Raw genomic sequence first — 27,689 nt, forward strand, 5'->3', positions numbered from 1 at the left:
ACTCCAAAAACAAGCCCTTTATCAAAAATAGTTCATCATACAAAACAAATGCATTAGTGATATATAATTAAGGGGTGAACACAGAGTAAACAAAATAAAAAAAATCCCCACTAGGTACACTGGGCCTAGCTAAAGAGGTTTTGATGGCGTGGCTTGTTCACTTACCAACTGTTTAAAATATAGAGCCACGGGTACACCTCTAAGCTCTTGCCACTCTGGCTGTGCTACCTGCTGCCAAGTCGAGTCAGCCTCAGTTGCCCCCTGACTCTAAACCCAACAAACAGCAGGCTACAAGGTGACTTTACACTCCATCCTGGGAGTCAAGAACACCCTCCAAAAATGTTGTGCTCTTTCCTGTAGAGCAGGGGTCCTCAATCACAGTGACTGCAGGTTTTTGCTCCAACCCAAGGGCTTAATAAGAAGCACTTATTGCTCAAGTAACACTTCTGCTTCACTTTAGTTGTCTCACTCGTTAAGATTTTGAACCCTTATTGCTTATTTTAGTCTTAAGCAATCATATTCTTTGTTTTTAATTGCTCCTAATTAGCAATAACATGCAAATGACAAAAGAGACCAGCATTTCTCCATTTAGCTTGTTACTATTTACACCTGTGTGTACTCATGGCACTATTGGGTTAAATTAAATACTTGGAAGGAAATTGCCTTCAAATCATTTGGATGATATCCTTAGAAAGGGAAAGAAAATCCAGGATATAAGAATTACCTGACATAGCAGAGTTAAAACACTAACAAGCCATGAAATTAAATTATTGACAAGAATTGCTTTCTAATTAAGCAACCGGGTTAGAACAAAAACCTACAGCCACTGCGGCCCTCCAGGACTGTGATTAAGGACTCCTGCTCTAGAGCTTGCTCTGGCAGCTTCAGGGCTCACTGTGCTCTTAAGCTGATACTGTATTCAGTACTGTACAAGCATTTTTATTTCTTCATACAAATAATCATAGACTCATGGAATAAATTACCAAATTGTATGGTGGAAAGTAGAATTTTAGGGATCTTCAAATCTTGACTATTATATTGGTAAAATAAGATTGATAGGATTGAGAAGCTTGTTTAGCCGAATAGCCTGTTCTTCTCACAAATGTTCTAACATTCTAATGAAAGGTAGTTATCTACACTGTAATTGTAAGTTTACTAAAGAAAACATTCTGTTGCAAAAGGATAAACATAAAAACATTGATACAATAAAAAGTTAGCATAAAGTCTAATGTTTTCCCAAAATGTATTGCTATCTTGTCAAGTGGTTAGAACAACTCAGTTCTGGTTCTCAAGCCTGTCCTACAGACACCCCAGCCATTCCTTGTGTTTGTTAAACTCTACCCAGAGCACATCTGATTCACATTAATGAGACAATGATTATCTGAATCAGGTTTGCCAATAAATGTGTGCATTGGATAGTAAGCATAAATTCTAGAAATGGCTTAGCAAACACACTTATATCAACAAGGAAACTAGATTTTAAAATGTGTTGTTCAAGCTGACAAAAAGAAATTTGAAGAAACGAGATATGTTCAAGACAGAAACCTCAATGATGGCCGAAAAAGATGTCTGCATCTGATGAAAAGGACTTAAAGGTTCTTGTGGCACAGAAGGAAACCCAGTAAAGTGCTTCCTTAGTGTCTGCCACCAAACAACACTGTGTAAAGAAACAAGCTTGTGTGGTGTGTTGTGCTAATGATCGATTCATCAACAAAGGCAATAAGTAGTAGAGATTACAGTATGCAAAAGAGCATCACACACTGAGTGACAACCAGTGGCAGAAGGTAGTAAGAAGTCTACATTTTACATTTTTGATTCACAAAGATATCTGTATGTTAGAAGACAGTGGAAGAGTTGGAAAGAAATACATTGATACCTGTTTGTAGCCTTCTGTAAAGTATCATGGTGGCCCTGTCTAGTTTTCGGGAGCCATTTCAGCCAAAGGTTTTAAGGAATCTGGGCAAAATTGATGGAATGATGACTGCTGAGAAATATAAACAGATTTCGATTCATTATGCTTTACCTTTGGGAAAGTAATCTATTGGAAAAAAGTAAACTTTTCTTGGAGTGGACAACTGCAGTCAGAACACTAACAGTTTTAGGTTATCCCCTTATGAGCTCTGATCTCCACATAACTGAACCTGGTGGAGCAATGACCAAAAAAAAAGCCACAGTCCAAGGAAGGAAAGAATTTACCACAGGACTACTTGGAAAAATGAGATAGCAGCAAAGTGCTGCAGTTTGCATTCTAAGGGATTCTGCACAAGATACTGACTTGTTCTAAAGCGACAGTCTTGATACATTTTATTTAATTGATGTTCATTTATTTTCTAATGTTATATAGCATTTTCACAAGCCAGCAAACATCATTAGCTTTGAAAATAATTGTTTGTGTGGTCTAAGACTTTTGCATTGTTCATGATAATGTACTTACTTTTAAAGGACAGTCACTACTTCTATTCCTGACCCTCCTAATATGGCACAGAGAATGCATACATACCAGATGAGTGCCCTGTGCTGCCTCCTGGGGGTTTGGTGGAACTCAGCTAGCCTCTAGCTATCTCCACTATCCCCTATCTTCATCTTACCTCAGTGCTCCCACAATATCTGTCTTTGGTTCACCATTTGAAAGCAAACAACAAAGCATCTCCTAGCAGTTACTTCCCACTCCGACAACTGGAGAAGCTCTCATTAGAAGTGTGGGCTGGTTTTGCCAAGGCCATCTCCCAACTGCCCTCTCAACAACAACAACATTTATTTATATAGCACATTTTCATACAAACAGTAGCTCAAAGTGCTTTACATATTAAAGAATAGAAAGATGAAAGACACAATTATAAAACAAAATAAATCAACATTAATTAACATCGAATAAGAGTAAGGTTCAATGGCCAGGGGGGACAGAAAAAACAAACAAACTCCAGACGGCTGGAGAAAAAATAAAATCTGTAGGGATTCCAGACCATGAGACCGCCCAGTCCCCTCTGGGTCCCTGGCGCCACCTTGCCAGCCTGGCAACTGATCAGATTATGGATTTGTAGTGCACCTGTAGACTAATAGATTATATAGTAATAGGACTACTATTCCCATGATGCTTTGCGGTATGCCCAGGTTGTTGGAGAGTTGGGAACTTCCTGCTTCTTGTTGAATAAACATTTTTCCTAAGGTTGCGACTCCGAGTCCCGTGTCCTCATTATACATGTATCAGTTCACACATGTCACCAGCAACCCACGTTATCCCCAAGCCAACGGGGAGGCCGAACGTGCAGTACGGACTATTAAGGACTTGTGGAAGAAGGATCCTGATCATAGCAGAGCACTACTGGCATACAGAGCCACTCCACTGGAACATGGGTTCTCGCCAGCCCAACTGCTAATGGGGAGAAACCTGCGTACGTCTCTACCCCAACCAACAGCTAAAATGGATCCTCAGAGGACGGACCTGCTTGCTTTTTGAAAGAAGGATGAAGAGGGACGGCGTCAGCAGGCAAAATATTACAACAGGAGACACAGGTCCAGACCTCTGTCACAACTCACACCTGGACAGAAGGTTTGGATCACTACAGAAGGAACTAGTGGTGCAGTTGTCAGGTCTGCCAGTACTCCCAGATCATATGTGGTAGAAACAGATAGGGGTACTTTCAGGCGAAATAGAAGCCATCTTCGACCCACAGGAACTATTACGAGGTCTGGTCGAATGGTGAAAGCGCCTGACAAAATGGATTTGTGAACTATCAGAGAAAATAACATCGCACAAGTGTTCTAAATCTAAGTGGTTGCATATATTGTACTGTTGTGAAAGAAAGAAAAAAAAAAAAAGAAAAGACGACTAAAGCTAAAAGGAGGAGGTGTAGTAATAGGACTACTATTCCCATGATGCTTTGCGGTATGCCCAGGTTGTTGGAGAGTTGGGAACTTCCTGCTTCTTGTTGAATAAACGTTTTTCCTAAGGTTGCGACTCCGATTCCCGCGTCCTCATTATACAGTTTATATAAAAGCTTTAATGCCAATGGCATATGACTGGTGCTGTGCCCATTTCTCACCTTGGTTGAAAACACTCATTTTCACACCAATACATTGCCAAGTAACACTCACACTTTTAAAACTCTGTAAGACCTGAGGTGATAAACTTTATAAGACATGGTTGCTAATTTGATACCTACCTGATATTCACTGTGTGACCCTGAACAAGTCACTTAATCTGCCTTTGAGACAAGTGTAAAAAATAGAGAAAAGTGGTAAGGAATACTGATCTTGTAAGTCATATTGGATGAAGGTGTCTGTCAAATATATAACAGTAATAAAAAATAACCATCAACCTAAATACAGTCTGAAATTATCACCTCATCTTCAGCCAGACTGGTGCACATCATCAGTCACAGAAATCAAGCAAGTGGGTCTGTGGTTTCTAGGTTAGTTAGCAGTTTTTATTTAAAATCAGATGAAATCTTAAAGGCACAAAACTATGAGAAATGCAAGAATGTGAAACAGTATAAAGGTGCGTGTTATGTAGCTGAAATCTTGCGTTGTCTACACTTGAAAACAGTAGCTTGCACATCACGGTCATACTTGACAACATTGTAAAACCAGGCCTTCCTTTTGATAATGAATATAAGCTGCAGATTTGCAAAATATTTTGGAAATGTAATTCTGTGTCCACATTTAAGCAAAACTTGCTTATTTTTGCTCTTTCATTACCATATACAGGCAAGGCGCTGCCCGGAGGAGGAGGGAAGCAAATTATACGTTTAGCAAGCTCTTTCCTCTGCATATTCTTTAGGAACACTTTACGCAGGAACTGACACCTTGGCCGGCATCCTGTATTCCTTCCGTTGCTTTATATTTAATATCACATCCGTGGAGTGCAGAGCTTGAAGGGGAAGTTCACCCTTTGTGATATGTTTACTAATTATACCACGTACTAGCGTCTGTGTCGACACCCAAAGCTGTTGTAGTATCTCCTAGTTGGATTTAACATTTTTAAAATGTGTTTTCTAAAGTGACCTAAGAGACTTTAAAAATCTGACACTCAATTACAAATTACCATCTGTGTTAGCCCCAATAACGTCAGCTGCATGTTTGGTAACCTGCTGGAGCATTTTCTAAAGTTTGGTCTGTCAGACCACTAAACCAGGCAAAGAAGCTGAAAGTAATAACAGACTGGATCACACTGCGATAAAAGAACAACATGAGATCCTTGCCCACTTCAGAAAGTCTGAGTTTCTGAAGGAGAAATAAGTGTTTTAATAAGGCAATGTTTAAAAAAGCTGGAAATCATTTCCGTTGATGACAGACGGCCAATAAACGTAACTTCAGTAGATCTGGAAGGTTGGTCATTCTGAAAACCCACACAAATCTCTCCAGAAATTCCTCTCTCCCTAGTGACATTAGTCTTTTTAATAAAAAATACCAGAGATAATAACCAATAAATTCTAGACGTATAGAGTTTTTGATGTGTATCATGTACCATTTTAGTTTAAATATACTATCAAACTGCTAGAAATTGTTTTAGCAAAAAAAAAAAATCTGTTCTTCAAATGATGTAAACATCACCAAAGAAGTCATCACTATACCAGGGAAAGTGACATTTTCTAGTGACACGACACAGATTCCAGTTGTTATCAGAGATTTATTTTATATTTATTTTCAGGAATCCTTTGCAGCATGCTTGATGAATTGCTTTAAGTAGACACAAGAGGGAAAATGAACTTGCTTGTAGGTACCAGTGGACATAGCAGTGGCATTTGAGCCAACTTGCCAATCACTCTGTCTTGCAATCACTAATTCACGCCTTCATTAATTCCATTAAACGAGAGTCAGATCTCAGTAGCACTAGGTACGAAGCACTGGAGAGGCACATGCCCCACATTGATGGGGCAGAGTGATGATTCTGTGGCTAAGGATCGGCTCTGGTATCTGGAAGGTTGCTGGTTCAAATCCTGTTGTTGCCAGAAGGGATCCTGCTCTGATGGGCTTTTGAACAAGACCCTGAACCTGAAGATTGATTGGTTCAGGGGTGCTGTACAATGGCTGATCCTGTGCTCTGAGCCCATAAATAAAGTACATCCATCCATCCATTTTCTAACCCGCTGAATCCGAATACAGGGTCACGGGGGTCTGCTGGAGCCAATCCCAGCCAACACAGGGCACAAGGCAGGAACCAATCCTGGGCAGGGTGCCAACCCACCGCAGATAAAGTACATCAAAATAAAAAAAAAATGTACATATTGGGGAGTAACCACTTACACAGCCACACTTTGCCAATTTGGAACCTCCCAATAATATAACCTGCATTCTTGGGGGATTCTTGTAGTAAATTAGGAGTACCTGGACAAATCCTGACATGGACAGAGGGAGAACATACCCTCACAGCTGGGGTTTCAGTTTAGGACAATGAAAGTGTTAGGCAGAACATCTTTGTGCTGTTCCTTATAGGGCCTAATCATTCACTATTCACTTTTTTGGCAAAGCAATGTTATAAGACACATTAGTAAACTAATGAGGCTACAGTTACAATATGTTGTGCCTAAGCACCAAATTTTCCAGTAGCTGCAGAATGGAGCCAACGAAAGGCTGAATTGCTGGTTTAGGTGAAGCACTGGCCAGATTGTTTAAAATCTTAGCAATGACACTGATGGATCAAATTTATATGGAATAGATCAGCGTTTACAGCAGGTAAGTTAAAAAAAAGTTGAAAATAGTTGTTGAGAGCAAAAAGTAAACTTAGGAAATAATGTTTTGACTCTCTATAATAATATAATGTTTCAGATTATTTTTGCATAGCGCTCTTCACTGAATGTCACTGAGAGCACTGCAACACGTCCACAGGTAAATGCAATTACAAACTTCAAAAATGATTAATTACATAATGAATACACATAAAGACACAGATTTACCTAAACAAACAGAAAATAAAAGCAGTTCTAAACTGATTAACATACGTGAATGCAAACAGTATCTGTCCATTAACAGACTTGAATTACAGTATGGCCAGTTGACAAAGAAAAACTCAGTCAGTCAGCAGCATGCCTGGGGAAAATAAATGTCTGGGCAATCCACAGCCAGTTATAACAGACAAATATAATAATATTATTTGATTGCACATGCCATATCTTAATTGGTGAGTCTGAAGGTTATTTAATATTCAGAAAAGAGGGGAAACGAGTACAGTCCTAATAATAAACCAGACACTTCACGCAGTAGCTCCCTAAATATTCAATTCAAGGCTGAATCTAGCATGTAGTTGTCAGAGCGGCAGCCTTTCTCCACAGCAGGGTTTGCTATCTTCACTTTAGCAGACATTTTAGAAGAGGGTTTTGCCATCTTTCATTGCCATTGGTGGCCTGCATCTCCACTTTGCAAGAAATGAACTGACGGTTTGACTGCATGAGAAGAATGGAAGCACTCTTATTATCACAATTCAGAGAAAAGCATTCAAGTGGAACGCGTCTCCCTTTGAGCCAAGAAGCAGCAGCAGCAGCTCTGATGTTTTTTTTTGGACAAAATGCCATCAGCTATGAAGGGAAAATAACAATTCTGTCTGTGCTGTGGTCATCAGCATCTGGTCACTTTGGCGTTTTCTTATTCTGTGTGAATTTGGAATCTGCAGCGACAATTTGTATTTTCTGGAAACAAGGCCGTAAAGTATGTGATTAAGCACAATTTACAATTTAATATCTTGACACTGTACAGTTAAAAAAAGAAATGTCAAAAATGAAGCAACAGTACATTATAGAGTATAATGACATTATACAGGAGACACAAGTCACTATATGAACCAATAATAACAAATATGTGTGAGTATCGCGTTAAAAATATAAATATCAAGCAGATAGATAGAAGACAAAAGTACTAGGATTTTATTTTGCACACAAAGAGCCTTTGTAGATCAATGGGAACTTCTGACCTCTAAATCTAGGCCAGTGAGACTCCAGGGCTTACACTTTCCCTGCTGGCCTCATGCTAAATAACATAACAAATAAAAATAAAATTCCCACATATCAAGTGACATCCAGCAAATGTCTTCTAAAGCCTTTGCTGTACCCTGCATTGCTTTTTAGATCCTTCTTGAATGGTTTACCTTTATAAAGGCTGTAACTGCGACTGCTTAAATCTGTCTGTAATAGCTCAACACTTTTTGCCCTCGTTCAGGATGAGCAGTCTTGCATTTTATATATAAAAAAGATGGATGGATATTTCTGTGATGCTCATGCTTAACAAACCTCATGAAAATTAGCCTTTTTACTGATAAATGGGTTCAAGAAATCATTCTTTCTGTTTTTTAGGGGCACCTGGAGCAAATCCAGGGAGTCTTAAACACAACAGAAATTGGCCTCCATCAGCTTACAGCTCTGGTAGATTGTCGCAGTTTACACATGGTAAGTAGGCTTTCGCCACTTTGTGAAACGTATCTTCTGTGAGTATGTGGAAATTATTGTTTATTTTCTTTTTGATTTCTGTGTGTTCTTCAATAAATAGAGGTTTCCATTCTGTTCACAAGAAATAATCTCTTTAATATTATGGTGGAATAAATGTAGATCTCCTCCACTAGTTATATATGCAAGAGATGGTGCCAAAGGGATTAGCACTTGTAAGAGAGTGGATGCTAGATGGCAGTGTTGCCCACCTTTTCCCAACAGACAGACACAAGACACAGGATAAAATCACTAAGACGTTGTTTAATTTCCTTTTCCTTCTTGTACAGTGCCCAAAGCACCTCCACCACAATAAACAGGCAATAATCAATAATACTATACTATAATTAAACACAATATTTTCTCCTCCACTCCTCCCAGTAAGCTCTGTCCTACTACCTCCCGACTCCGGCTCGCTTGCTGGGTCTCCACCAGTCCTTTATATAGTCCTTGACCCAGAAGTGCTGCTGCTCTTCCATCCATGTGACTTGCTGGCAATTTCGGGTCAGATGGAGAACTTGTTTTTACTTGAGCCCCGAAGTACTTCTGTCCGGGTGATTTTGGAGTACTTCCAGGCTATGTAGACAGTAGGGACTCTCCAGTCTTCCTGCAGCATCTCCTGGCGACACACATGGCATCCAGCAGGGCTGTGAAGCCGAACTCCAGATCCCATGGTGCCCTGAGGGGATCTTGGGCAATGCTATGCTGCAGGGAAGCTGCCAACTAGCGTCCTGGGGAAGGCAGTGTCCCAAAGCAGCTGCCGTCTCCCATCCTTGCACTTCAGGGCTGTCCTGGCCGGATTGAGCTGCCGGCCATCTCCTACACACTGCATCACCTAAACAACAGTACCCTAAATTCAGACTCTGACCTGGTGTCTCTCTGTTTGGTGCTTTTCCTACATTTAGGTTAAGTCAAATCAAGGTGGCTTTATTGTCATACCATCTATAAACATAGCTTGGTACATTATACAGCGGTAGGGACCAAAGAAAATCTATACAGATCCACCTCAAATTCCAAAACAGCAGTCAGTGCTGATAGGAGATGTACAATGGACAAAGAATGCAGAAGGGAACAGACATTAGATAGGAGTCTATGATAAGGGAGCACATGCTGGGATGACCAGAGGTAACATGGTGACAGGATCCTGGCAGCCTGTTGGTAAGAAGCTGTTGTTCAGTTCGGCAGTGTTGGTCCACAGACTGCAATGCCTTCTGCTGAATGGAAGCTGAGAAAATAGGATGTGGGAGAGATGGGAGGAATCCCCCGTAATACCAGAGGACTTATGGATGCAGCACTTTGCGAACATCCCCTCAATGGAAGGAGGAGAAGCCCTGATGATGGTATTTGCAGTGCCCACTATCTGTTGTATGGATTTGTGATTGGGCGCATTACAGTTTTTATGTAGGTTTTTCTACGCGCTCTCCAGTTTTCATTCACCAAGACATGTGGTTTGGGTTATTTGGCATTTCTAATCATGCCCTGCATGAATGAATATGGGTGTGTGAGTCGTGGACTGGCACCCCACTTGGGGCTGGTTGGTGCTCTGTATGCAGTGCTGCTGGGATAGGCACCAACTCATCACTACGCAACAGTGGACTAAGCGGGTTCAATATATGAATGTTTGGACTCTCAGCAATACAATCCATGTTTTGAAACTCCTTATTCCAATACAGATCATGATCATATGCTGCTCCTTGAAGTTGTTTCATTAATTTCTGTTTTATTGTTTATTTTCTCATGGATTTATCTTTTGTTATTTACTTATGTTGGTATATGTAAATATTACAGGGTTATTAGCATTACTGTTGCTGTAGTGTATCTGCAAGTGTCTGTATGCGCTATGCGCTTGTGCACAGTCAGACTGCAACTTAAGAATAAGATGAATTTAACTGAATTATAATGTCACCTGGTCAACAACCTTTCTATTTCATTTTCTGACCACTTTTTCCACTGTCCACTTTCACACATGCATGTACTCACAGAAGGTCACTTATGGAGTGTGACTTTGAGGTGTTGATGGAAGACCATCATGGACCATCATGCAGGATCTCCACAAAGGCTACGACCAAAAGCTGTGAGGCAGCAATGCTAACCACTGACAAGTGCACTAATTATGGTGCAATTAAATGACATTGCAGTTATATGAGGCATCTCAGCCTCAAATGCTTGTCTCTTTTGCTTTCCCTGTCATGTCTTGAATTTTTGGGTAGGCAGAAATCTTTTCGCCGTCTTCCATGCTCTGCACATTATTTCAGTCATTACATGTCACCCCTGCAAATTACCTCCATCAATTATGGCTGGTTAATTGAATGAAATGATGTGTGAGAATTGTAAAAAAATGCAGTCTCCCTGTAGCTGGGTTACCTTCACGGCTTGATGGTCTCTCATCCAGTAGGACTCTTCGCATGTGCCTTTTCAACTTGCCTGCTTTGTTTTTGTACAATGCTTAACTAAAGGAGAATTTATCAGGTATCAGCATCTATGGTATTACAAGCTGGCCTCCAAAATATATTTGTTTTAACATTTTATTAAATTGCTTTAATTATTGCTTTACAGGGTCATTGTTTGGGCACTTCATGAGATACCTCTAAACTTTTCTCTAACTAACAAATATTACACATGTAATAAAAATGTCAAAATTGAATGACACCCCTAAATTGGCCCTGTCATGTGTGAGACCATCCAGGTTTTGTTCCTGCCTTGTGCTAAATGTCGCCCTGTTGTGAAATACGTAGGTTTTAGAAATTGAATGGATACATGATTATGGGGGCAGTGTGACGGTGCAGTGGCTGACCTTACAGCTCCAGATTTATGAGTTCAAATCCCGGCCCAGTTAGACTCTTTTGGAAGTAAGAGACAGCAGAGTTAACCATTGTGCCCTCTTGCCACCCACAATATCCACTGTAAAGTGTTTAATTGGAATTACTTAATTTTGACTTTGATTCCGGTGATGTTTCTGTGTTTTAATACTATCATTTATGTTTTTCTTTTAGTTATTGCTGACAAAATAGTTTTGTATTGCTCACTATAATATGCATAAAGCATAAAACACAAATAATCTCAAAATTATTTGTTTATTGTTGCAGAGGGTTAGAACCAATCCTGTGAGCATAAGGAGGGGTAAAGCAGGAACTAACACTAGGCAGGATGCCAGCCGATTAAAGGGCCAGCTTATAGACACACTGACAAGAGCCCAATTTAAAATGACCATTTAACTGTGGAATGAGTGAAGAAACCCACCATACACACACACACTGAACACACACACTTTACACAGACAGTGACCGGGTGTGAAATTTGAACGTAGAAGGATACATCTGTGAGGCAACTGTGCCACTCCTGCATAAAGCAAAGAGTGAATATTTTTAAAAAGGTCTTAAAGTTTTATACTTAATAAAAAAATTGTCTTTGAAAGTTATGTGAGCATCTGGGAAAAAACGTTGGTTTGCCTTTATAATTTTTTTTAAATCTAGTCTGTCTGATGTTCCATTCATCTCCTGGTTTTGTGATAAACTTTAACCTACACTTACCGATCAATTTTTGACACACACTATACTACTTCTGGCCAGGCCTCCTTTGGCTCATTAAAAACATTCTCAATTCTTCATGGCATGGATTCCACAAGATGTTGGAAACATTCCTTTGAGATTCTTGTCTATAATGATATAATTGCTTCACACAATTTCTGCAGATTTGAAACCTCCACATTCATGTTGCTAATCTCCCATTCTACCACATCCCATAGTTGTTCTATTGTGCTCAGATCCACTAACTGGGAAGACCACTGAAGGACACTGAACTCATTGCCATATTCAAGAAAACCAGTTTAAGATGACCTTTGCTTTCTGACGTGGTACAGTGTCATGCTGGAAGTACCCTTTAGAAGATGTGAGGGTGAATATAGTGGCCATGAAGGGATGCACATGGTCAGCAACAATACTCAAATCGGCTGTTGCATTCAAGCGATGATTAAATGGTATTAATAGAGCAAAGTCTGCCAAGAAAACCTTCCCCACCACATTACTCCAGTCAAAGTTCCAGCCTGGTCTGTTGACATGAGGCAGGCTGGGTGCATGGATTCATGCTATTGGCCTCAAGCTTTGACCCTACTATCTGTGTACCTCAGAAGAAATTGAGATTCATCAGATCAGGCAGCATTGTTCCTCAGATGTCCAGTATTGGTGAGCCTGTGTCAACTGCAGCTTCAGCTTTCTGTTCTTGGCTGACTGGAGTAGAACCCAATGTAGTCTTCTGCTGTTGAAGTCCATCTGCCTCAGGGTTCGACTTGCTGTGCATTCCAAAATGTTTTTCTGCTCACCATAGTTGAACAGAGCAGTTATATGAGTTTGTGTTTCCATGCACATAACTACCACTCGCTGGATGTTTTTGCAACATTATAAGTAAATTCTAGACACCGTTCTGTGTGAAAATCCCAGGAGATCAGCAGTTACAGAAATGCCCAAACCAGCCCGTCTGCTACCAGCAATCATGCTCCGGTTACAATCACTGAGACCACATTTTTTCCCCATTCTGGTGTTTGATGTGAACATTAACTGTAGCTCTTGACTGTATCTGCGTCATTTTATGCATTGTCAGGCTGCAGCCACATGGTTGGGTGATTAGATATCTGCATGGATAAGTAGGTGTACGGGTGTTCTTAATAATTTGCTCAGTGAATGTATGTCCAGTAGAATGGTCTGTCATGTTTTTGAATATTTGGCATACATACATAGCATTGTTGGATGACAAGCCTCCCTTACTTAGTGTGCCATGTACAGTAAATAATCTTAAAGATTAAAACAAACTATATGGTTTTAAATGTAACCATGTTGCACATTATCAGCATTTCTGGGTGTAACTGTGCATTTTAGGTTCTATTCCAGTATGGCTGGGTGTCTTCTGATGCTCTTTTCCTCCTCCCTTTTAGGACTATGTCCAGGCTCTGACAGGTCTGTGCTATGATGGAGTTGAAGGCCTAATCTACTTGGTCCTGTTCTCCTTTGTTACGGCACTTATGTTCAGTTCCATCGTCTGCAGCGTTCCCCAAACCTGGCAGCACAAAAGGTAAGCCTTTCCTTGGAATGTTGCTTAATACAGACACGCAACGCTAGCATGTATCTTAAATCCAAATGTCACTCCAGTCTGGGTATCGCATGATCTTTGGGCTCTGCTGGGTAAATTACTACTACAGGGATGTGCATGTGTCCTTCTAGCTCAATGCATATGTGGTGTGTGGTTTTTTAGGAGCATGGCTTTCTCAGTTAAAATATGAATTTCTTGTTGATGTAGCCTTGGAAATGAGAAATACTTCTCAATTTTACCTCTGTGTGTTGGGGACATACACGCTTAGTTGTAAGAATTCAGGTTACATGTGTAGGACACAAAGGCAACAGTGACGAGTCTTAGCAAAGTGTGGAAGGGGAAGGAAGGAAGAAATGGAAAGTAAATTTGGGATGGAAATGAGAAGTGCAGAATACAGAGGGAGATGGCAATCAGCAAAGGTGCCAAGAAAATATTTTCAACATGGATTTGTTTCCATTATCAAATATTTGTACAGGTGTCTTCTAACATTAAATGCGTTTAGGCTCACTAGCTACTATACACTGGATCAGGGTGCATGAGCGTACCCTGAGAGAGATTACCAAATTGTCTGGGGTGGGTTTCTCCTTCCCTGCCACCATTTGTTAAGATATAATAAGAGCTTGTGCTATTGACTAGGTAGTTTGGTGCTTATTTCTAATTTTTTGTATAAATACCTTTATATATTATACAGATTTTATTATATATTTGGTGCTCTTCTCTATGGTAACTTACAAGACAACAACTGCTTACTCTTATTCACTCCTTGCCTCTAAACATGGCTTTCTCATCCAATGTGGTGACATCTGTCCCGCAGACATGATTAGCTGCCGTAACTGTTGTTGTGCTTCACACATGAGGGTTTTCTTTTATAACAGCTCTTAAGCATGCGCTGATTACAGTGTGTTGCTGCACCCACCACATGACGAACCACCTGGATTGTAGCCATGCAACGGGTGACACCTCAGCACCACACTGGAACAGTGTGAGGGTTTGTTTTACAGCGGTTTGACTGCCAATCCTGCCACTGACCCCCACATTTTCCCTTACAATTTGGGGGACCTGCTTGCAGCGCTGGATGTAGGTAGCCTGGTACATAAAAATATATGTATCGATAGGTAAAGAAATATGACATCAGCAAATACAGTATTTACCACGTCATTATCACATGAGTCAGAAGACAACCTGTTTTGCTAGCTATAACATTAACATTTACAAAGCAACAAATTAAATTTAGATGCAGCAAAAATAACATTCACAAATATAATTAATTTAATTGGTAATAGGACTACAGTAAAGCTAACCAGAGGGCAAAGTAAAATTTCTCTTAGTGCCTCTATTAGTGCCTATTTTTTTGGGTGGCTTGTCTGTTTTCATACCAAAAATACAATAAACTTCACTTAATAATTTTTAGGGAGAAATGCCTAAATTGTATTTTTTTTTGAATACTGACTTTACCAGTAATTTTAGAGCACGAAAACTGTGTCTCTTAGTTACTACGTGTGCATGTCGAAACATTTTATTTTACACACTGCCCTCTTGTGTAAAGAGAGTGGAAGTGCAACTCGTTTTTAACTACATTATATAGCAAATAATTTCCATAACATGCAATCTCAGCTTCAGTTTAAATAAAAAAAAAGGAAACTCTTGCTCATTATATTGAAGGTTCTGGTGGCGTCATGGATAGCTACAGTACCACTATTCACAAATACAGTAGATTGTTTAACGAAATGATTTGGTAATCATTTTTTGCATTGTTTTCCTGTTTTATTAATCTTCCTGATAGATGGATAGATAGATAGATAGATAGATAGATAGATAGATAGATAGATAGATAGATAGATAGATAGATAGATAATGTACAGAGAAGGAATGACTCCCCAAAAACCATGTTAATGTGAATTAGTACCATTACACACACTTGCTTACTGTATTATGGGCCTGCTTGCATCTTTGTGCTATTATCTAGTGTATTTACTTCAAATATTTACCTAATGTTAGAAAAGCAAAAATTATGTGCAAGTTCAAAAGAAATCTTTCCCGTGTTGGGGCTCACTTTTCTAGGTTTAAACCTGTTACCTGTATTGTCATCAGTCCTCCATTTTGCTTAACACTTGCAGCACAAGTTATAGCAATGACGACAGGAGCACACAAATGTGTATTGGCTTGTGCCACTGCTTGAGCCTATGGCAATCTGGCATTAAGGCCAGCTTTTTAGCCACTTAGCCACTCGGCCTACCAGTCTGACACAATTATGGTCCACTATTCAGTTTTGATGTTGGCAATTAATTAAAGAGAAAACATCCCAAAGTAGCATCTAAGAGCTATTGGAAATCCTATGCATGTTCCTAGTGTCAAAATCTGATGAGCTGTGCTCTAATGCTTGGCCTCCTGTGTGCAGTTGGCATGTTCTCCCTGTGTTCATTTGTGTTTTCTCAGGGGTTTGGCTTCCTCCCTCTTTCCAAAGGCAGGCTTTCAGGTTGATGGGTCAGGCTGAGTGAATGTGGGTATGTGTGAGGGTTCCCTATGGTGGGCCAGTGTGTAACCCAGAATCGTCCCTTTCCTTCCTGTCCTTGGTGGCCTGGCTTCCTTATTCTAAAAACTAAACAGGTTTAGAAAAGAAGTGGATGAATGGAAGGAGCAGCTGTTGAGTGATATTAGAAGAGACTTAATTAAAACTTGATGTCATGCATACTTAACAGCTTTCTTATGTTATTTAAAGTGCATCCAACATTACTGCATTGTATATACGTAATAGTTAGGTAATTCTAGACCAGTATCAAATCCATTAAAGTGCTACAAATCATTTGGATCAGTATAGTGGCAAAGTATGAAAGAAAAAATGGCAGAATACTAACATTTTTTTCTTTTTTTTCTCAGTTGCTTGGAAGAATCAGAACTTAAAACTTTGCTCTAACCTTATACTTTTTGCAGCATTCATTCAACTCCAGTCTTTCCATTACGTGTTCAAGTATGTTAATCATCTGTATGACTTTCTTGTGTATGTCTATCATGTGGTGCACATACAGTAGCTGCTGCAGCGAATGTTTCAGTACAGGCTGAAAAGACACCCTTCCCCTAGTGTCTGCAACATAGAGCACTTATCAAACAGTCCTTACATTTGGTGATAAAACTGAGGGAGGATACGGTCAACAGGATGCAAAAAGACAAACAAGGCAGACGTGTATTGGGATATCACTCTTTTACAGCATCCATTGAAGCATCCAATGTAGCCATCTTTTGTTATTTCTCAGTTCTCTCTACAGGTTATAAACAATATCTTGAAGCCTGTAGGTGGGATCATCTCAAATGTGTGGGCATCAGTTGTACAGTCATATGAAAACGTTTGGGAACCCCTCTTAATTCTTTGGATTTTTGTTTACCGTTGGCTGAGCTTTCAAAGTAGCAATTTCCTTTTAATACATGACATGCCTTATGGAAACAGTAGTATTTCAGCAGACATTAAGTTTATTGGATTAACAGAAAATATGCAATATGCATCATAACAAAATTAGACAGGTGCATAAATTTGGGTACCCCAACAGAGATATGACATCAATACTTAGTTGAGCCTACTTTTGCCAATATAACAGCCTCTAGACGCCTCCTATAGCCTTTGATGAGTGTCTGGATTCTGGATGGTGGTATTTTTGACCATTCTTCCATACAAAATCTCTCTAGTTCAGTTCAATTTGATGGCTGCCAAGCATGGACAGCCTCCTTCAAATCATCCCTTAGATTTTCAATGATATTCAAGTCAGGGGACTGTGATGGCCATCCAAGAACATTGTACTTCTCCCTCTGCATGAATGCCTTTGTAGACCCAGAACTGTGTTTTGGGTCATTGTCTTGTTGGACTATCCAACCCCTGCGTAACTTCAACTTTTCGACTGATGCTTGAACATTATCCTGAAGAATTAGTTGATATTGGGTTGAATTCATCCGACCCTCAACTTTAACAAGGGTCCCAGTCCCTGAACTAGCCACGCAGCACCACAGCATGATGGAGCCTCCACCGAATTTGACAGTAGGTAGCAGGTGTTTTTCTTCTGCCACGCAAAGCGCCTTTTGTTATGACCAAATAACTCAATTTGTGTCTCATCAGTCCAAAGCACTTTGTTCCAAAATGAATCTGGCTTGTCTAAATGAGCATTTGCATTCAACAAGCGACTCTGTTTGTGGCGTGAGTGCAGAAAGCGCTTCGTTCTCATCACCCTGCCATATTGATGCTCTTTGTGCAAATTGTGCTGAATTGTAGAACGATGTACAGATACACCATCTGTAGCAAGATGTTCTTGCAGGTCTTTGGAGGTGATCTGTGGGTTGTCTGTAACCATTCTCACAATCCTGCTCATATGCCGCTCCTGTGTTTTTCTTGGCCTACCGGACCTGCTGTGTTTAACAGCATCTGTGCCTGTGGCCTTCCATTTCCTGATTCCATTCCTCCCAGTTGAAATTGACAGTTTAAACCTCTGAGATAGCTTTTTGTAGCCTTCCCCTAAACCATGAGACTGAACAATCTTTTGAGAGCTGCTTTGAGGATCCCATGCTGTTACTCTTCAGAGGAGAGTCAAAAGGGAAGCACAACTTGCAATTGACCACCTTAAATACCTTTTCTCATGATTGGCCACACCTGTCTATGAAGTTCAAGGCTTAACCAGCTAATCCAACCAATTTGCTGTTACAAGTAATCACTATTGAGCAGTTACATGCATTAAAATTAGCAAAATTACAAGGGGACCCACATTTGTGCACAGCCAGTTTTACATGTTTGATTTAATTTCATACGACTAAATACTACTTCGCTAAAAATCTTTGCTCGGAAAACACCCCAGTACTCAGATGTTCCTACGAAATGAAAGACATACCACTGTTAATCTTTTTTGTTGAAAGTAGAGTGAATTATTATACAGGTTGAGAGGGGTTCCCAAACTTTTTCATATGATTGTAGCTGTTGTGTTAAAGAGTGTAGCACAGCAAAATTAGCAAAAGTGTAGTATTGTCCACCACTTCCAATCCAACTTCCTGGAATGGTGTCGTTCAGGTAACGGCGGACCGCCAAGTGGAAATGAGGCGGGGCCCCATCTTGCTTAAAAAATTTTCCTCTATCCAGTGATGTGCAGAATGTGTTTCTGTCTTATACAATTTGTTTGAAATTAATTTTTGAAACCTGCTCTTTCATTTTGAATAGCCCTGTATTAACGTGCGTGTGTATCTATTCACCTATAGACAGTAGATTTTTACTCATTAATCCACACTTAATATGTCATAATGTCAACATGTTTTCAAAAAGATTTGCCAATTTGTTAAAAATCCAAAATTGAAATCTCTCATGAATTCTCATATTAAGTATTCATACCCTTTACTGTGGCACTCCATATTGTGGTCAGGCATATCCTGTTTGCCTTAATTATACTTGAGATGAGTCAAGAACTTGATTGGAGTGCTCCTGTGGCAAACTACATTGATTGGACATTGTTTAGAAAAGCACACACACCTGAAAGTTCCATAATTCAAACTGAATGTCAGGAAAAAACCAAACCATGAAGTAAAAAAAAACGTTCTGGTGATGTTCGTTGTGGTGAGCCAGAGATCAGGGCAAGGGTATAAAACCATTTCTAAAGCTTTGAGTGTTCCCAGGAGCACAGAGGCCTCAATAATTGTAAAAAGGAAGAAGTTTGGAACCACCAGGACTCTTATTAGAGTTGCCTGCCAGGCCAAACTGAGTAACCGGGCAAGAAGGGCCTTGGTCATGAAAGTGACCAAAAACCCAATGGTTGCACCAACTGAGCTTCACAAGCCCTCTACTGAGATGGGAGAACATGTTGGAAGGATGAGAAGCTCAGCAGCAATCCATCAATCAGCTGTTTATAGTGGTGTGGCTAGAAGGAAGCCACTGTTGTGTAAAAGGCTTTTAAAGGACTCTGAGTGCTTAACGAAAAGATTCTGTAATCTGATGAGACAAAAACTGAGCTGTTTGGGCAGAACTCCACTGACTTTGTCTGTTAAATACCAGGCACCGCTCATCACTTGCCTAATACCATCACAACGGTAAAGCATGGTGGTGCTAGCATCATGCTAAGGGGGTGCTTTGCAGCACAGGAAGAAGAAGAAGATGACAGGAAGAGGGAGACTAGTCAGAATAAAGAGAAGGTTGGATCCAGCCAAATACAGACAAGTCCTTGAAGAAAACCTGCTCCACAATGCATGTGACTTCAGACTGGAGCAACAATTTACCTTTCAGCACAACAATGACCTGAAGTATATAGCCAAGACAATAATGGAGTGACGTATGGACAAGTCTTTTTCTTTCTTTGAGTAGCCCAACCAAAAACCTAGACTTAAACCCCATAGGACATCTGTGGAGAGACCTGAAGATGGCAGTTTACTGATGCTCCCCAATCAATGTGACTGTGTCTGAGAGCATCTGCCAAGAAGAATGGGATAAACTGTGCAAAGCCTGTAGAGACTTCCCCCCCAAAAAGTCTTTTTTAAGTCCCAAGATGTAATTGCTGCCAAAGGGGATTTCTACAAAGAACCAAATTAAGTGTCTGAATACTTATATGAACGAGAGATTTCATTTTTTAATGTTTAATAAATTTGCAAACCTTTCTAAAAACATATTTTCACTTCATTGTCATGGAGAACAATGGAAAATGTATCTATTGACATTTAAATCGACAACACAATAAAGTATGCAGAAAGTTAAGGGGTTTGAATAATTTCTGAATCTACTGTATACAGTAATCCCTCCTCGATCGCGGGGGTTGCGTTCCAGACCCCCCCGCGATAGGTGAAAATCCGCGAAGTAGAAACCATATGTTTGTGTGGTTATTTTTATATATTTTAAGCCCTTATAAACTCTCCCACCCTGTTAACATTATTAGAGCCCTCTAGACATGAAATAACACCCATTAGTCAAACGTTTAAATTGGGCTCCATGACAAGACAGAGATGACAGTTCTTTCTCACAATTAAAAGAAAGCAAACATATCTTATCTTCAAAGGAGCGCCGTCATAAAGGAGCGCGTCAGGAGCAGAGAATGTCAGAGAGGCGCAAAGAAAAGCAAACAATCAAAAAATCAATACATGCTTTTAAGTATACAGAAGCACCGCGATAAAGCGGCATTTTGTAGAGGAGCGTCCGTGTCCTCTATGCAAACAGCCCCTCTGCTCACACCCCCTCCGTCAGGCAGAGAGAGTGAGAAAGATAGAGAGAAGCAAACAAGCACAGCGCGGGAAGCATATCTTATAGCATTGAGGAGTTTTAGTTAATATGCAATACATGCTCTGATTGGGTAGCTTCTAAGCCATCCGCCAATAGCGTCCCTTGTATGAACAACTGGGCAATCAAACTGAGGAAGCATGTAACCTAAATTAAAAGACCCATTGTCCAGAAAGCGAACCAGTGAAAAATCTGTGATATATGTTTAGATGTGCTTACATTTAAAATCCGCGATAGAGTGAAACCGCGAAAGTCAAAGCGCGATATAGCGAGGGATTACTGTATACAAATTGTCATTATCTATCTATCTATCTATCTATCTATCTATCTATCTATCTATCTATCTATCTATCTATCTATCTATCTAGTTGTTTTTTTTCTGTATACACATATGCTACGAGTTGATCTTCCTTAAAAGCACATGTAGTGCATATCTTGGTAATATTTTGTTTAATTTCTTCATTCAGCCTCATCCAAGTTAAATCAATTAAAAACACAGAGTTGTGTAGATGCGATTGCAGAGAACTGTATTAAAGATGATGATTTTTTTCACTGAATTAACAGGGTGCTGTTCCACCAAAGCTGAGGTTTTCAAAGCGATAGAATGCACTCTTAAGCACAGGACATGAGGGATTATTTAAGAGTGCATGTTTCAGACATGCTCTTCAGGCTGATTGGCGACTCTAAATTGACCGCTTATGAGTGAGTGAGTGAGTGCAATGAAAATGAGGTGTTCAGAAAATTGGATGGATGGTTCTTTCTAAATAAATATTAATTTAAATCAGGGGTGTGATACTCAGATCTGTGAGGGCTGCAATGACTGCAGGCTTTTATTCCAGCCACTGTCTCCATTAGTAAACATTTAGGAATCGATTGACTACTAATGGAACTTCCTTGCTTGTCTTGATTTTAATGCACTTGAGTTTTAACATTTCAAGTCCTTAATTATTTTATTATTTTTTTTTTTTTTTATTGGAAACCAAAAACTAATCAGATATAAACCAAACCAGCAGATGATCGGACTAAACTGATCCAGTCTGCACCTATGGACCCATTATACAATGCCTGTTTTATAAAATATATGACAAGAAATAAAAAAGGAATGTTAATTTGCGTTGGTACACAAAACATTTTGACGATACTATCAGGAAGAAGAAAGTCATCAGTTTTTGAAATGTCTGGTGTAGCAACATGAGAGTGCTAACAAATCATAGAATTAGATAACATGTTTCATTAAAAGCAAGATTTGACTTCTAATTAGAAAACTGGTTGGAGTGAAAATGATGGTCCTCCTGGACTGTTTGAGACCCCCTAATTAACTGCTAAGGTTTTGGCTTGCTTTGCTTCTTAATCAGGGAAAAACAAACGAAAAAGAAGGGTTCTGAATCTTATAAGCCAATGTAATTAAAATTAAATTGAAAGAAGCATGTTCCATTACAAGCACTAACTGACTACTAAATAAAAAAATGATTGGAATGAAAACCTGCTGTCTGCACTGCGGCCCTGCAGGATCTGAGTTTGACAGCCCTGATTTAAATGCTAGTGAGGAAGCTCCTTCCTTAGTTCTTAAAGGAGTCGGCACTGACATCAACTGTATTTATTCACTGCATGTATTTGTTCGTATGAGATCTAGCTAGAGAAAGAATTAGATGTACACTAATTGCTTTGTGTTTTAAGGCCTGTTGAAGCTATAGCTATTTTGAAACCTCTTGAACTAGCTAGCAGTTAACAGCCTAATGCCATTTTTTATTTTCAACAAGTCCCAAGGTGCTGTCTAGTTAACTGGAAATATAGTGAAGCTGATTACTATTGAAATTGGCTGACTTTTTCCCCTGTGGTGCAGATTTGATTAAATAGTGATTGCTTTTAGTAGAAGCATGAATTAAATACATCGATCAATTAGATGGAGACTTGTGGCCCTGAATCCAACTCCGCTCTCAGGAGATTCCCATGTACTGCATGCAGAATGCCACTTATATAGATCATTTACTGGGACTCGAGCTTACGATGTAGTATATCAGCCTTTGTTTAACTCATCATTTATTGTTGTTAGATTTAGGAACTGGAGAGATAAATAATGACTGGAACAAATGTATAGAATGACCACATCTGCCATTTTGACATTCAGACTTGTACTTGCCTTTACCAAAACATGCAGGAATGAATGATTGTCAAATAAGGAAATAAAACAGAATGTTGCCATGTCTGCCATTCAGGTAAATGCATCCCAACTTCCTTGCATTAAAAGGCAGATGGATGAATGAACGAATAGAAAGCTTTTATGCCCTTAATTATGTTAACCGGGTTTCCGGACTTACATGTACTGACATACACAGTAATGAATGAATGATGCATAAATAACATAGAATGTCTATACACCTGTCCTTTAGCCAAACATTAAAAGATGTTATGTCAGTGCTCATTTAAACACCAAGTGTCCAAGGCACTTTACATCATAAAAGGACAAAGAATACAAAAAATGTTTTAAAGACAATAGCTAACATACTGTAAAAGGAACAACAGAAACAAAAAATGAGGGTTGGGGTCCCAGAGCATAACGTGTTTGTTTAATTTTGTTATCCAAAGGATGAAGTAGGCCTGAGACTGGAAGGGGTGTGGCTTTTTGAGTAGAGGAAGTTACCTCATCAGTCTTCCTGTGTCTTCAGCAAGTTTCACTCCCTCTGACCAATGAAATCTGACTATGGCGCATTGTTCAATGGTGCAAACCCACAGCAGAGTGTCCATGTTCATTTGACCTTGGCTTCCTCTAGACTAACAGCAGAACCGCTCCACTTTGTGTGTTCAAACTAGCCATAAGCCATCACGAACGTGTTGTATTGCATTGCGTTTTGTGAAGGGATACCATATGCTCCGCTGACCAGTAACCCTTTTACGTTCTATGGTATCCCAACAGCCTGTGCATGTCTTCTGGCAGACTTTACTTACATTCTAACTGTGTACAAATTTATTTTTTCTTATACTTTCTTCTTTTCTGTTCCACCTGCTAGTGTCACACACTCTTGGCTGGTGACCAGAAGGTCTACCATCTGCTCTACTACGTCTTCTGTGTCTTTCTGTTTTGTTTCCTTTTTCTTGCATAGATTTGCACGATTTTTATGTTTAAAAGTTTTTCCGTTAATTTTTAATATACAGATGTAACAGTTTTCTCCAAATCCATATTTGAGCAATTTTATCCATTATGACAAATTAACCAGTAAATCACCCACTCCAATCAGTAGGACCAAATGCAATGCACAAACCGATCTTGGAAGTGATGCCAGTGTTTTGCAGAGCACACCCATGCACACTCCTTTATTTGCAATTGTGGCAGAAATTCATTTAACATGTAAGTGTGTTAATGTGGAAGGTAAGTGGGTAGGCAGGGAGAAGGGCCGCACTTCAAAAAAATAAGCCATGATTAGACTGGCAATCAAACCCAGGGCAGAGCAATGTTAACCATTCACTTTTATTTTCAGCCTTGCGTTTGGTATGCATTTTCTTTCTTTCTTTTGCCTACATGAACATTATGTCACGCCATCATTATAGGTTTCTGGGGTCGTTACTGTCATGTGGGCACAGTGCAGGAACATAATGATAAGAGATTTATACTCAAGTAGATGTTAGATATTGGTAAAAAAGGGAGTTGATCATCAGAACAAGGAACAATTATCCTTGGTGCTGTTATGTAGCAGCACCCTCATTTTGCCTTCTGTGTGGTTTTTCTTCTTTTTGTTTTTGGGTGGCAGGGGGTCCCACACAGGTGGCTGAGGAGTGTAATATTATGATGTGATTTGCTTTTATATTACCCTTCATTGTCATATAACACTATCTATGTGAAGTTTGCATGTTCTCCCTGTGTGCGCTGGTTTTCCTCCCCCATTTCAAAGGATGTGCCAGTCAAGTATTGATGCTAAATTTGCTTTGAATGGAATGTAAGTGTGACTGGGTCCTGTTATAAACGTCTGGGCTATCTTTACATGCTTTCTACATATATTTGTATGTGGAGCAGTGGCAGATTAGGTGACTTTGCTCACATTTGCACATTGACTTGAAGGGGCGGGATTGTAGTGGCAGCCCTCTTGTGCCTTAGCCATACATACCGTAAGAACTGGTGGCAGATGGGAGCCGCAACCAGTCATCTCTTAATCTAATTCCAGATGAAACAAAAGAGGGTATACTCATGTAAGAGTATATCTGAAATGCTCCCCAAGGTAGCTGATTTTCCTCTGAATGTTTGATGTACCGCCAGTGACTTTAGAAGAAGGGTCTTCATGCATTAGATATTTTAGCATCCCAGTTTCGTTGGAGGTGGCTCAACTTTGTGGCCACTTCCTTGCACAACTGTGTCCTCCCATTTGGAAACTTTGAGGTCAGGATGATTAAATCAATGCAGGTTTTAAAGTGGGATGGCTAAGGTAAAGCTATGACTACTTTGCTTCCTTTTCATTATGAGTACATTAAGTAAGTCAGTCTGCAGGCTCAGAGTGGAGGCCTCTGGCACACATGCTGTCCATTCTCAAATGCAGAAACAATTTTTGATATTACTGTGTTTATTTTTTTCCTGCATGAATCACTACTGTCAAGTTTGTTACCTGTGCACGGGATATTTTGTTGTGTGTTTTTATTTTTATCTTCTTCTATCTCAAATTGCTGCGTTAAGCAAAGTTCGAGCGTTCCTGTGTTTTTGAATGTGCTGTTTTCTTCATCCTGAAGGAGTGATGAGGATGGTGAGGAAGAGTCCATGGCTCAGGGGAACCGACAGACTCATGATAACCTGTACCGTGTACACATGCCTAGTCTGTACAGCTGTGGAAGTAGCTATGGTAGCGAGACCAGCATTCCAGCTGCTGCACACACAGTCAGCAATGCACCTGTCACAGAATACATGTGAGTCGGCACGGTGGGCTCTTTTTATCATTCTGCATGCGTTTCTGTCCATCTCTTCACTCGTTGATTAATCCAATCAGACACTAACAACTCTTTTAAAGTGACCATGCTTTTATTGGGATAGCATTATATTCAGATTGCTTTAATCTGCTGCACAATGAGGATTAATTAAATGGCAATTACATGGGAATCAGTTTGGAATTGAATGTTCATGGAGTCACAGCATCAGATGTCTGCTCTGCAGAAGCAGGTTTCAAGTGGGGAGAACCAAAGATTATATTATTATGAATTATATTAGTCAATTAATTATTATATGAAAAACAATATATCAGATGATAACCCAAGACGTAAAGGCATTACTTTGTTTTAAAGGATTAAATAATATTGTTAAATCATATTTCATAGTAAACGTTTTTACCAAATGTGATTTATTAATTTTCATTTCATACGGATGTGTTGCATTTCTGAATTCCCTTTTGATAACAAAAATGTTTTCTTTTCACAATGATTCTTTTCTGAAATATGTAATTTCAAGTAATGTTTCCCCATTCTTTTTAATTTACAAATCACATATTTCACAGTTACAGTGGCTTATGTCAATCAACACAAAATGGACTGGTAAATCCTTAAAGATATTTTCCTTGTTAATTCTGCCAGCACATACACAGTATTATGATCTTTGGAAATCATTCATTTTTTTAATCCACCTCCTAATTAGAATATCTAGTTTGTTATGTGGGAAATATGTGGTTTAGTACACGGAGAACCTGGATTAAAAGTCTGTTTTGTTGTATTTTACTTTGTTAGAAAGTTCCTAATTTGTTTGTGTGTTATTGCAATGGACATCTCCATTTTAGACTATTGTTATGACTGTGTCCATCCTTCCCAGAATTCCCTGTGACATCAACTGGGCAACGGGTTGAAGACTGTGCTCGGCAGTATCTGACCTTCCTGGATTACTCTAAGATTGTGATTAAAAAAAAAAACACCTTTATGTTCTTAACGTTCTGGCTAACTATATCTTTTGCGATTATTTTTTGACCCCAACTTTTTAGTTGTGTTATTCTCGTTGATAAAAGATGTTTGACTCCCAGCTGTTCCTTGACTATGCATCTCCTGGTCATTTGTAATTTCTCTGATACTCTCTCTATTGAGTTAGTATGCTCAGTGGTTGACTCACCCATAAAGCTCAGTAATTTTCCAGCTTGTTCTTGTTGTCCCAACTCAGTGATTGGCTGTTCCTCAATGAACGATTATTTTCCTTTACTAACTCTGCCCAGACCTGCTCAGCTAATAGCAAATTCTCAAAGATCAGTTATGTTCCCTCACTAATTCTGTCCAATCCTACTCAATGGCTTGTTGACCCCGCAAGATCAGTTGTTTTCTTGTCCTAGTTGAGGCAGCACCAGCTCTGTGATGGCTAATCCTTCAAGACTGATTGCTGTTTCTGGTTGGACATACTCAGTTACTTGGAAATCCTCAAAGATCATTTATTTCTTCTTGCCATGTCTCATGGGACTTACTCAATGAATAGAAATTCCTCAAAGATCGATTCCATTACCCTGTTATTTGAAAAGCCCACAAATATACTAACTGATGGATTATTTCATCCATCCATCCATTATTGAACCCTCTATATCCTAACTACAGGGTCACGGGGGTTCTGCTGGAGCCAAACCCAGCCAACACAGGGCGCAAGGCAGGAAACAAACCCCAGGCAGGTTTCCCCTTATTAATTTATAAATTAATAAAGGTTTCCGTGCTAGTTGAGGCTGCACCTACTCTGTCATTGCTAATCTTCAAAGATACATTATGTTATCTTGCTAGTTCTGGTTTGGACCCGTGTCATCATGGTCTTTGATGTTTCTTTGATATCTTAAAGACCAATTATTTCCCCTTGCTAGTTCTGTCTGTATGTACTCCAATTAGCAATTTCTTAAAGATTGACTCTATTCCCTTGTTAATTCATTCTGTATTAACTAAATGCTTAGCAAGTTATTGATCGATTATTTTCTCCTGGATGATGCTACTCAATGACTAAGTAATTGTCAGAGTTTGATTATTTGCCCAGAGCAGTGAGCATT

General features: G+C 39.5%; 1 protein-coding gene across 2 annotated transcripts in view; it reads left to right on the forward strand.

Moving 5' to 3' along the window:
- Window positions 1–27,689, forward strand: part of LOC120542004 (protein tweety homolog 3-like) — a 289,028-nt gene that overhangs the window by 233,416 nt on the left and 27,923 nt on the right. Inside the window, exons 10-12 of one of the 2 annotated variants that reach the window (XM_039774077.1) lie at window positions 8,286–8,378; window positions 13,342–13,478; window positions 25,432–25,605. In XM_039774077.1, the coding sequence (XP_039630011.1) occupies window positions 8,286–8,378; window positions 13,342–13,478; window positions 25,432–25,605 (404 nt within the window). The remainder of the gene's footprint in view (window positions 1–8,285; window positions 8,379–13,341; window positions 13,479–25,431; window positions 25,606–27,689) is intronic. The other variant, XM_039774078.1, reaches the window with a different exon arrangement.

The sequence above is a fragment of the Polypterus senegalus genome, chromosome 13 (genome assembly GCF_016835505.1).
Source record: "Polypterus senegalus isolate Bchr_013 chromosome 13, ASM1683550v1, whole genome shotgun sequence".
NCBI classification, from domain to species: Eukaryota; Metazoa; Chordata; class Cladistia; order Polypteriformes; family Polypteridae; genus Polypterus; species Polypterus senegalus.